Source organism: Puma concolor, chromosome A1 (genome assembly GCF_028749965.1).
Source record: "Puma concolor isolate L17-30 chromosome A1, mPumCon1.1.hap2, whole genome shotgun sequence".
NCBI lineage: Eukaryota > Metazoa > Chordata > Mammalia > Carnivora > Felidae > Puma > Puma concolor.
The window spans coordinates 127,935,492-127,947,744 of record NC_141667.1 but is presented as its reverse complement, the minus strand read 5'-3'; the positions used below and the strand labels follow the sequence as shown (position 1 = coordinate 127,947,744).

The 12,253-nt window shown below is 37.5% G+C and overlaps 1 protein-coding gene across 1 annotated transcript in view; it reads right to left on the bottom strand.

The window, feature by feature from the left end:
• The window catches only part of TRPC7 (transient receptor potential cation channel subfamily C member 7), a 142,768-nt gene extending 134,847 nt beyond the window's left edge, over positions 1 to 7,921 (bottom strand). Inside the window, exon 1 of the mRNA XM_086719352.1 lies at positions 7,497 to 7,921. Coding sequence (XP_086575478.1) covers positions 7,497 to 7,498 — 2 coding nt within the window. The 5' untranslated portion in view covers positions 7,499 to 7,921. The remainder of the gene's footprint in view (positions 1 to 7,496) is intronic.
• Between the last annotated feature and the right edge of the window lie 4,332 nt (positions 7,922 to 12,253).

Sequence of the window (12,253 nt, the reverse complement as noted above, 5' to 3'; positions counted from 1 at the left end):
TTACTTGTATAATTCTTGCATTTATCCCATGAGGTAGATGCTATGGCTGTCCTCATTTCAGGTGATGATGCTGACACAAGTAGGGCTGAGAGACAGGCTTGGAAGTCAGAGGACCTAGAGTAGGAGTCCTGGCTTCACCTTTGGCCAACCTGTGACTGTGCAAATTACCTGATCTTTAATTCGCCAGGGTTTCAAAAAGGGCAGATAGCTATAGGGTAATTTGAGCTTGAGTCAGATATGCCAGCTTCAGCTAGCCTTGAGACTTTGAGTGGATCCCTGGCTCAAGATACTTTAACTGTAACGCAGGATTTGGGCCAGATGTTCCCTAACTCTCTGTGAACGTGAGCATCTGATTCTCCAGTTGGCCCTCTTCTTATTTTCTATTCTTTTTTTTTTTTCTACTCTACCCCTCACTCACATTATTCAAGTGATAGTAGAATGGCATACATTTCAATAAGATGGTATCTATTCTAAAGAGTAAGTGCTTGGGGATTTATTTTGAACCATTTTCCACGTTTCCCTGGGTCTGTTAGGGGTCATGTTTCCATGAAGAATATTCAGTATTTAATTTAAGCCATTTGTAAAAAATAAAAGTTCCAAAGGAAGGCCTTTAAATTAAATCTTGTGTTTTGAGATTAAAAAAAAAATGTTCCATTCAGTGTGGGGAAATAGGTTCTACTTACATAAATGTGTTAGAAAAAGGCTTAGGGCGGAAAGCTGCCACCACGGGGCAAAAGCACCCAGGTTAGGTAACGAGATAAAGTAATGGGATCACGGGTAACCTGTTGTTATCATCTGTAGGACATCCTTTCCATCTGACTCCAATATATACTTCTGTCACAAACTCCCCTCGCTCCCAGATCCTTTGCTTCTTACACACGCAAGTTAATGATTACTATCTGATTGCTTTCTCCACGTTCACGTGTTTAAGATCTTGTTTTCTTCACATTCACCACGTGGGTAAATACCTTGTGGTCTCAAAAAATGTGGAGATGAAACTCCCTGTTCAGGGCTCTTGGGTTCTCCCAGACATTAGCCTCTCTCATATTCAATTTGGCATGCGCTGTTTTGCTGGACAAGAGAGAACTCCAGACTCCTAGTCTGCGACAGACAACTCAGTCTTGTGATTTTTAAATTTTGGGTCTCCATTTAGTTTTCTGCTAATTTTACCTTTTGACCTGCTCGAACCCTTTTGGTTTTAGCTGCTTCCTGGGGCCCTTTGTGGTATAAAGCAAAGACTTGGAGGTCAGAGCTTATGCTCTAATCTTGCCTAGGGCTGAGTCATACGCTTTTTGGGAGAAGCTGCTAAACTATTCAGTGGAGTAGCTTTTTCATCTGCAAAAAGCAAACGGAATAATTATGGGTAACTCCTTCAAAAGGTAACTGTGGGTGATAAATCCTGATAGAGAGTTCTGTGCTCCTTTAGGAAGAGATCAGAACTGCCATCCCCTTTTCTAAAGTGCATTTTGATAAAAGATGGCTGGAGAAAAGGTTCTCGGGATTCAAGTTCATGATATCCTCTGAGCCCATTTCTCTCAACAATGCCATCATTCCAGGGAGAGAGGCTGCTTATTGATGCCAAAGCAGACTGTAGATTGGGAGTCCAATAGTGACCTTTAGAGGAGAGAGGGACTTACAATAGGAAGCAGGCTTTATTATTACAGGTTTTCCAGACGGAGGAGAAGTGACTGAGGTGAAAGCTAAGCAGCCACCTCGTTTGTATCCCCAAAGAGCCTTGTTTCAGAGGATGTCATGAAATCAGTTTCAGGGTCTGTCATCTGGGTACACATACTCAGGTGGGAATTGAGCCTACAAAAGACTAATAATCTTTTTTTAAAGGTGATTTATTTATTTTGGAAGGAAGAGAGCAGGAGCAGGGGAGGGGCAAAGAGAGAGCACACAGAGAATCTCAAGCAGGCTCTGTGGTGTCAGTGCAGAGCCTGATGCAGGGCTTGGTCCCATGAACCATGAGATCATGACCTGAGATGATATCAAGTGTTGGACACTTAACCGACTGAGCCGCCCAGGTGCCCTTAGATTAATTACCTTTCTGACAGAATTACTCAATCTGCCCTCTGATGAGAGGTATACCCTGCTCAGGAGTGCCTCTCTGGATTTAGACATTACAACTCAACCTGAGAAAAGGCAGTTTCCACTCAGGAACATCTGAGTGGTGTGTCAGTGATGAGATGGCGGCTGTCCTAGAAGGAACCAGGGCTTGAGCTTGATTCTATGTTACTTTTCCATTAGAGGTCTGCTCAAGAGGGAGAATAGGTCAGACTCCAAGGTCATAGGTACACAACCAATCCACAGAAGCAAGCCATGGAGAGATTAATTCAAAGGAAATATAATAATAACTACTGAACCAAGTCAGAGCAGAGAAACATTTTACAAGAAACATGTAAGTACCCAATCTAAATTCAGAGTCCGTATAAATATCGTAGACACTGCAGGTTAAAAACGTAAAGGTTGTTAAAGCATCATTTGATAATTTCCCTCATTAGACAAACAAACAAACATGAAAACAAGGTATGAGCATTCCTGTTTTTTAGGTGAAGCAAAAAGACTAAACCTTAGGACAAATAATTTCACAAGAGTAGAGCATCATATAAATCTTGATGTTTCTGTAAACATCTTTTATCCATGGACAAATCCTGATGTTTCTAGAAACCTCTTTTATCCATGAGCAAATATATGTGTGTGACTAGTATTTGTCAGAATGTCAAATGTCTTCACCATTAGACATGTGTTTTTCTGAATGACCTTGAAAGCAGACACCCAGATATAGTAAGAAATAAACAAGCCTCTCTTTCCCAGCTTTTAAAACCTCAGCTTTGAGATACATTTGGATGCTCACAGAATTATCAATTCTGCTATTTTCCTAGGAGAATTTGTCATTGATGAGACCTTATGGACCTTCAAGTCATGTATGCATATACACATATAATGGGGCATCCTACTCACTGAGATTGCTTCTAACATAATAGGGTTTCACAGCAGACCCTAGAGCCACATGAATTGGTTCAGATATTGATGGGGGCCTATTTCTTACTTCAGTGGGGACTTTTTATTAGTGCTGACTCCCTCTTCCCTTTAATCATGCTTTTTAAACATGTATTTTATTTTTTTTTAAGCTTTGTTAAAGTATGATTGGCAAAACTGAGAAATACTTAAAGTATATATTGTGGTGATTTGCTCTAAGAATACATCATGGAAGGAATCCTACCATCTAGTTAATTAACACATTCACCATCTCACATGTATCTATTTGGTGAGAACATGAATTTCTCTCTTAGAAGATTGCGTCTATGTAATACCGTGTTATCAACCATTATAGTCACTGTATGGTACACTAGAGCTTCATCTTATAGCTGAAAGCTTTAATATGCTCTTGTACCAACCTGTCCCTATTTGCCCAATTTAAGCATTTTTATACCTATGAATATATTTAGCCCTTATATCCTTACTATTTAATTTTGACATTGTGGACAGTCTGTACCCATACATTTCGTACGGGTTGGGAAGAATCCACAAAAGATATGTCAGAAAGACAAAGCCATTTGGTTCACAGTAGCTGGTGGCCAGAACTCACACTCATGAATCAGCTGTGTTGCTCTGCTGGAGAGTGGGGATATTGTCACAGTTTCAGGACCAGTAATGAGCAAAATGATCTTCTTAATCTTCTTAAAATCCAATTAGCATTTGATTGCCCTTACTCTAATATTTTTCTTAAAAATGAACTTTGAATGCAAATGCCCTTTTATTTGCATATATTACTGAGATAATGACTGATCAAACTCATCAAACACCTCAATTAAAATACTGTGTTTTTCATCTTTCATAAATGCATACATTGACATTTGATGTCATTGAGAAGAAGAGTTTCAGTGGAAACAAAACCATATTTGAGAGGAGGACTGATTATTAAACTCCCTCTTGATCCCTTGGTTGCTATTTTTATCAAACTGCTTTTACAGATGCATCAGCTAGTCTGAGGAAAGCCAGATGTCAGTGATCCATGAAAAGTATGAATTCTGCACCCTAAATCCACTGCAAATAAGCATGACCATTAAGCATTTTGGAGACAGGAATTGTGATTAATTACTGATGAAGAAAAGGGCTCTTAATCAAAATGTCTTTTTGGAGATATTTGTTGTCATTTTTTATAAAATTGCTACATGCACCATAGGGCTCCATGGAAATCACCCAAGCCTGAAACTAATTCAGTCTGTAACATTCCACAACTAAAGGTAGAGCCAAACAAAATCCATGAGTTAGGTCAGTCACCCAGGAAAACCCAGCTCTGGTCTGTGCATTCTCTCCCATGTGTACATAGTCTGAGTTTTAGTCCAGGGCAACAGTAATGAAATATTCAAGTGATTTGGAATGTTCTCCAAAATCTCAGTTCTCTTACCAAAGTAATAGAAGAATAAAATCTATCCTCCATGCACCTCAGCCACAGTGAAGATGTAGTAATGTACATCAAATGTCCTGGATAGTAGGAAGCCTTATGCAAATGTTAGATGACTATAAATTGGCTTACATTTTACTCTACACTGATATAGTCAGCTTAGCTATTTTTCTAAATGACTGTATAATAGTGATAGTTAACATATATTACAGATTTGCCATGTTGCAGACATTCTGTTAAGTGCTTTATGCGAATTATTGTTTTAAATTCACACAAATCATATGATAAGCTTAGCTGTTTGCCTCAATGACTAATCATAATGATTAACATTTATTACACATTAACCATATTGCAGGCACTATGCTGAGTACTTTACATGTATTATCATTTTAAATTCTCATTAACTACTACATGATACAGTTGATAGTGTTATTCCCATTTCACAGATGGTGAAATGAGGCTCAGATAAATTAACTGCTTTTGTTAAGGCTACGTAACTTGTGAGTGGTAGACCCACTATTAGGAGTCTAATCTCTTTGGTTTCAAAGCTAATGCTTGGGTCTGGTATGCCACTGCCATCCATCTTCTTCCTCCATTTTTTCCCAAATGTCTTTAGACCGTAAAATTTTCCACTAGAGTGCAGGATCCTTGAGGGCAGGGGAATTTCTTATTTATATGGCATATGTACCTGGTACCCAGTACACGTGATGCCTGGCGTATGGTACATGGTTGGATAACTTAATTCTTAAATACTTGAATTTGGGTTGGTTATTAAAGAAGAGCAACAAAATAGAAGGGTTAGTGTTTACCAGTGTCTTACTTCTTTTAAATATAGGAGCCGTGTGATCCTATTGCTATTATTTCCTATTTGTGCCAACAAGTTTTAAAATTAGGTATGAGTTCCAAAGCCAAATTAGTTTCCACTTCCACTGTAAATAATGGTCCATAGGTTGCTAGATGAGACCATTAATATCAGAGGGTATATTAATTCTCTTGGGTGACTGGGGCAAAAAAAACGGAGACATTCCCACTTCTTTAGGATACTTCTGAAAAATTTTATGTATTTCCAGAGGCATCCAATTAATTTCTAAGTATCACCTTCCTTGTTCTGTTGAAGCTGAGATGAGATAGTACATATAAATGATAGTGCCTAGTAAGTGCTGTAGTAACATTGGACACTATTAATTGTCTTAGTTTAATATAATCATAAAAATTGTGGATCTATAGCATTCAAGTTCTCACCTAAGCTAGTGACAGCAATTTGCTTGTAAAATACACCCATTTTGAATAAAAGAAAATATATCTATCTAGTTACCCATGAATATACATGAGTTTATATATCTTACTCTTCAGGTTCTATGGAATAGCCAAGTATCCTTCTGCTACTCATTATAATACATTATCCCGAGATATACTTTCCAAACAATTTTGCTAGTGTGATATATATTTTTTCCATTGCATCTTGGATTGAAAAATATTATATAGATTCCTTAATGTTAACAAATGATTCTATCAGCAATTTATTTTTCAACAAATAGTGTCATGTAGAGAAGAGATTATTCTCCATGTTTTCAAACTACCTTCTATAGTATCCATACAAATATAATTAGTGCTTTGTGTGTGCTTCTTTTATTCTTTTTTAAAAAAATCCTTGTCTATTTGGAACTGGGGAAACTGGATGTCTGTATCTCATTGTGTATATCTCCAGATAGAGCTGAAGCAGTAAATTCTTATAGTTACATGCCTTTCCCCCAAAGATTTGTCTTGGTATAAAATAGATCCATGTAACCTTTTAACTATGTCATTGACTTTTGTGACAGAAGAGCTTGAAATGATCATCTACTACTAAGAAAATAAGACAGGCCCTTAAATCGTGAAATGACAATACTGAAAAAAGTAACATGCTGAATATTTTGGAGGGGGGGAATGGTGATTGCCTTTCCTGAGCAAGAGATCCTGTCAGTTCTCATCCAGGATACCACATGTATCTGAAATTAGCCTCAGTGAGGCTCCACATAGCTCTCATTTTTTTTCTGGGTTAATTGCTGCCTGAAGGAGTTAGCTAGTCTGTATGCCCCTAAGCTTTGAGCAAGTGTTTTGGAAAGAAATGTTTATGAAATTATCATTGTGACATAGAAACTTGGTAAATTGTTAAATAATTAAACCAATGTCATTGTTTAACAAATCTTAGAGAGTGAGTTTGTATCATGTTCATAATGAATATTCTGGATTTAATGTGTATTCATTCATAAATCTGATGTGTGTCCAGTGATTCAGAAATAGGACCCACCAGCAGGTGGCATTCTGAGGCAAAAATTCACTGAGTGCCACCAGACAGGGTCAATCATTATTGCCTCTTTCAAATCTACCCTGAATTCATTAAGCCTTTAAATTACAATTAATAGCAATAGCATCTTGATTAAGTCTATTCAGTCATACTTAAGTGAATTTACAACTTCACATGTAAAGGAGGAGTTCTGTGTTTCAGAGTTTCAAAGCTTGTGTCAAAGCACTGCCTGGATTACATTTCTTTTATTAAGAGCATATTCGTTATGTTGAAACGGACATCTAAAGGTCATTATATTTCACAAATAAAAGGAAAGAAAAAAAACAACCTCTTTCTTCCCACCTGTAGTTCTTTAATGGTGGCTACTTATTAGAAGATAGCCTTCTTCCTCTTCCTACCCCTATATTTATGTTAAGATAAATACAATCACAAAAAATTGGCAAATTAAAAAGCTGTCAGTAGTGAAGTAGGAGGAGAACAGACAACACATATACTCTTTTCCAGGAATAAAACAAAACAAAACAACAACCCTGCACTCTAGTACAGAAGGACTGGGTTACCAATATGAGTTGTCTATTTTAAATGGATTTATAAACTTAGACTTCCAATGAAAACTAAAAAAAAATTCTTCTACCAACCCAACAAATAAGAAAGATTTCAGATCCAGGTTCATATCTAAAAATCCAAGCAATGCACAGGAGGGAGAGGGCTAATAAATAAAAGTTGAATTCTATATTTCAGCAAGAAAACAATCTCTGTTGGAAAAATCGATATGAAAGAATCATCATAGTCGCTTACATTGAGGGAGAAATAAGCAGGCTGGTCTCTGGTCTCTAGATGACCGGAATCCGGTGATGAGTCGCGGGAATCTGGCTCCCCATGGGTGGAAGCTGAGGGGATGCCGCTCTCCGTGGTGCTGAAGTGTAAAGCTGGTCAAGTCCGTGGAGTTGCGAAGATGTGAAAGCGCGCTTCGCTGTCCTTTGTGCTGCAATGGTAAAAACTCCCCTTCCGAGGCAGACTTGCCTTACCGTTCTTTTCCTAATCTGGGGGAAATTTCCCAGGGAACATGACGGAGAAGGATCCGTGTGTGAGACTGGCATGTGGCGTGGTGATGGGTTGGTATAGTTCCCACCCCTTCTCGCAGACAGTAGCTTTGAAAGGGAGGTAGCAACTCTGTCTTCCTACCATAGATCCTCACGATTTCTACCTGCCCCCTCTCATGCCCCAGAACAGTGCATAACACGCACGCACACACACACACACACACACACACACACACACACCTCAATTACGTAAGGCAGCAGGTTCTGGCTCCTGAGGCAGAATATTCATCTGTTTAAATAAATGAAAAATGTGGAATGAATTGGTTTCCTACCTGTTGTGTCTGTGTGTGTTTACACAAGAAGGGAGTTGAAAAGAAAACTAACACCCGGAGAACCTGAAGAATGACAGAAGTAGTTTTTTTTTTTTTTTTTTTTTTAATAAGCTTTAAGAAGAGTTTGTCTTCTCTGACTGATGCATGTTCTATCTGTATCCTTTTGCTTCATGATCTTTTAACCTTATCTAGGATCAGGAAGAGGTCAGTGATATAGATCAAGTCTGATGTTAACAACAGGACTTTAAAAGGATTAACTTTCATTTGTAACTTTCCATTTATTGAAAGGAAATTCTTAATGCAAAAATCCATTTCCTCACATTCCCCACTCCCACCAATTGCCTTGTTAACAAATGGTCTGTGATTCTTAAACACTAAGGTATTTTGATGGCTTCATGGGAGAGAAACCTACTTAACTGAAATATTGCCTGTGTGTGAGAAACCAGGATTAATTCCAGGATCTACCTCTGTCACTGAACAATAAATCAGAGTGCTTATTCTTTGAAACCAATTCATGGATTAACAACAGTCTGTAAAGACTGTCTCTGTGTGTAAATGTGATACTTAGGGTTAAACAATTGGCTTATAATGTATTTTGCACAATGGTATTCTATGTTTATATGCAAATCAGGTTGCATTAGTTTATTAATATGCTACTAGCATTTTCTCTGGAAGCAACATGATGTGTGGGGGAAGACCCTGGAATTTTGATTCACTTATTAACTGTGTGACTTTGGACATAATACATAACCTAATTGAACCTCTGTCTTCTCATACATAAATGTGGGTAATAATGGGGGTAATAATACTTTTTTCCAAATGCATGGTGATTATTAATTGAAATGACATGTACAAAGCACCCAGAAGGGTTATTTAACATTTAAGAGGTGAGTAATAAGTTAGAATGTTTTTACCCCTTATAACTAGACAAGTTAAAGAAATTCTTTAGTTACAACTCTCTAAAAAGCTTGACAAAAAACTAATTTTATTCCTGTAAGCCTCTATACAGGTTTTCCAATATAAGTGATTGTGCTTTATTGGATAAAAATACCTTTTTAAAAAGAAATTGTCTTAGGGGCGCCTGGGTGGCGCAGTCGGTTAAGCGTCCGACTTCAGCCAGGTCACGATCTCGCGGTCCGTGAGTTCGAGCCCCGCGTCAGGCTCTGGGCTGATGGCTCAGAGCCTGGAGCCTGTTTCCGATTCTGTGTCTCCCTCTCTCTCTGCCCCTCCCCCGTTCATGCTCTGTCTCTCTCTGTCCCAAAAATAAATAAACGTTGAAAAAAAAAATTTTTTAAAAAAAAGAAATTGTCTTAAAATGAAAACTTTTTCTTTTAAAAATTTTAGTTTTGAAGAAAATAATTTTAGTTTTAACTAGAATCAGGAACAAATACACTGAATTCTCTTGATTAAAATGTTAATGAATTAAGAGCTATTTAATGTCACATAGAAGTGTAGAGCAAAATATATGAAATCAGTAAAAGTGTCTTATACAGTCACAAAGTTAGTAGATTAGCTATGACACTGGTAATATCTTTTTGATTGGGATCTTCATCATCATGATTAGCAAAACAGTATAGAATAAAATACTCTTAATTATAAATACTTTCTTAAGACTACTGGGTTGTGGCTTTTAGTTGATAATGCTGGAGATGAAGTCTTATTATATTGTTTTAAATAAATAACCAAAAGAGTGTTTTCATGAAATTCTGACATGAACTATGTTCTTGTTTCCACTCATGGTGAGCTCATTAAAAAACAAGTCATATTTTTAAAAGTGTGACAATGAAAGTGCAGTAGTTATATATATGGAGGAAATGAGCTAATTATTTTATAGATATATTGAGTGAAGACAGGTCATAATCAGGCCAGTTAGCTCTTCAAAAGTGATAGGTTAAGATGGTATTTGTGAAGAATCCAGCTTTCAGTGTCCACATTATTAGAGTGCTTTATCACTTCCAGAGGATCATGATCATACACAACATTTCATTCAGTGGGTTAGTACTTGTAATCTAAGAGTGTTACATACATATCAAAATATTTTCAGTGTGTAAAACACAGAAGTAATTAGGTTCTCTCTGTCATTGATGAAAGTTTAGAAGACTATATAGGTGTCTAAGTTTCGTGTGTAAGGTCTTAAGCTTTGTTTTCTCCTAGCTCAGAGTAGAGTTTATACAATTCTAGTCAAACTTCTTGTATTTTAATTCCAAATCCTCCAATTCCCAAGTAGTCCCTCAGTTTTATCACCTGTAAAATGAAAGTAATAACAGTCTCTCACTTGTAGAATTACAGTGAGGATAAAATGAGACAACTCACATAAAGTGCTTACAGCAGTGTCAGGCATATAGTCAGAGCTCAGTATACATCAGCTTTCATTATTGCTTAACAGCTCACTCTATGACTGAACAGTGAACATATTATTGATATATGGTTCTCAGACTTTGTGTGCTCTGTTGTCACCTCACCAGCCTGTTGAAAATACAAAAATACAATTTTCTGGTGCTCGAGAGAAATTGCCTTTTTTCTTCCAGAACTTCTGGCCATTCTGTTGTGGGAAGTTCATAAGTCATACTATGAGGAAACACTGCTCTTGTCCATTGGAAGAGTGATTTGTTTTAGAAACTGCAGTCATAAGTATGAAACTCTGCTTCAAATGACTGAATCCTTTGGGACACTTACTCTCTTTTTTCTCTCATGCTAATTTGTTTGGTTACTGGACAGACCTGGCTCTTTCTCCCAGGTAGAAGCAACAATATAGTAATCAGATTTATTCTTACATTTTTGATTTAAGAAAGTGATACAAATAAGTCCTACAGGAAAAAAAATCTGGTTGAAATTTCAAGAAGCCTCTATGTTAAGCTTGTACTCAAAAAAGAGTAGAAATCTCTTTCATCTTGGTTGATGGAAATATCACTGCAAAGCTTCTCCAGAGTGGGCACAGATCTGAGAAAAATCTTGTGCTCTAGACTGTTCTCAAGCCATGAAAAATTGTGACTTTATTCATGAACAGGTGGGGAGCGACTAGAAATGGCGCTGTGTCTTAAAGTGATGCTACGAGTAATGCTAATTTAATCCTCTTCATTTTATGCATTTTGTGGAAAATTGTTGATCTTCTAATCTGGGCTGTAAACTTGTGGATTTCAGTGGTTGTGACTTTACAGGCTTTATGTCAGCTATAATTGGCCAGTAACTTATGAAAAGTTTTGTTTTTTTTTTTTAATCAGTAAGAAAATGGGTGCCTGGGTGGTTCATTTGGTTAAGCGTCTGACTCTTGATTTCAGCTCAGGTCATGATCTCATGGTTTGTGAGATAGAGCCTCGCATCAGGCTACACACTGAGTGTAGAGCCTGCCTAAGATCCTCTCTTTCTCCCTATGCTCCTTCCTCCCCCTAAAACATAAGCAGAAAGTAATGTGAAATAAATAATTATTTATACACACCGATTCCCTTTCAAGGAAGGACTTGCACAGGGATGATAGTCATCTGACAGACCCCAGCTTTCATATCCTTCAGGGTCTGCCTCAGCTGAAAAGAGCCATCTTACCTGAGGTAACACCTTTTCTTGGGCAGCCTTTATCTGGTGACTGAACAAGGTAGGGGTATCTAAAGCCATTTTAGAGACACTATTGTAAGGAACTCCATAGCTCACTGCCTTATTGGCCAGATTATCATAGTTGGTTTCTTCCTCTGTCCAATCCTACCTACTCTCTCTTCCTTTCATAAATGTTGCTCCCTAATAAGTATCTTTCATCTCAAACTCTGTCTCAGTTTCTGTTTCCAGGGAATTGAACCTGCGTTAATTGGTAGTAGGTGTGGTTTCAGAAAGTAGGTGATTATGTGGGGTTTGAAGCTGAATTACCATCTAGCTGGTAATGCAGACCTCTTCACAGCTCTTGGAACAAGGTGATGGTCTACATCCTGAACTTTCAATGGTATTGAATTGGGAATTTGTATTTGTGGAAGAGGATACATTGCATGGGTGATATATCATGCATTTGAAACTTACAGGAGAAATAATAATGTCAAGCAGAGGCTATAGTTAAATGCCATTGGTACCCAAAAGAAAGATAATGAGTAGCTGAGGTTGTGTAATTGGCAGTTGAAATGTAAAATCCAGAGGATCTCCTGGTTGTGTACAAAGAAGCTCTTAGCAACTCTAGTGGGAAGATAGAGAAAGTCAAGGT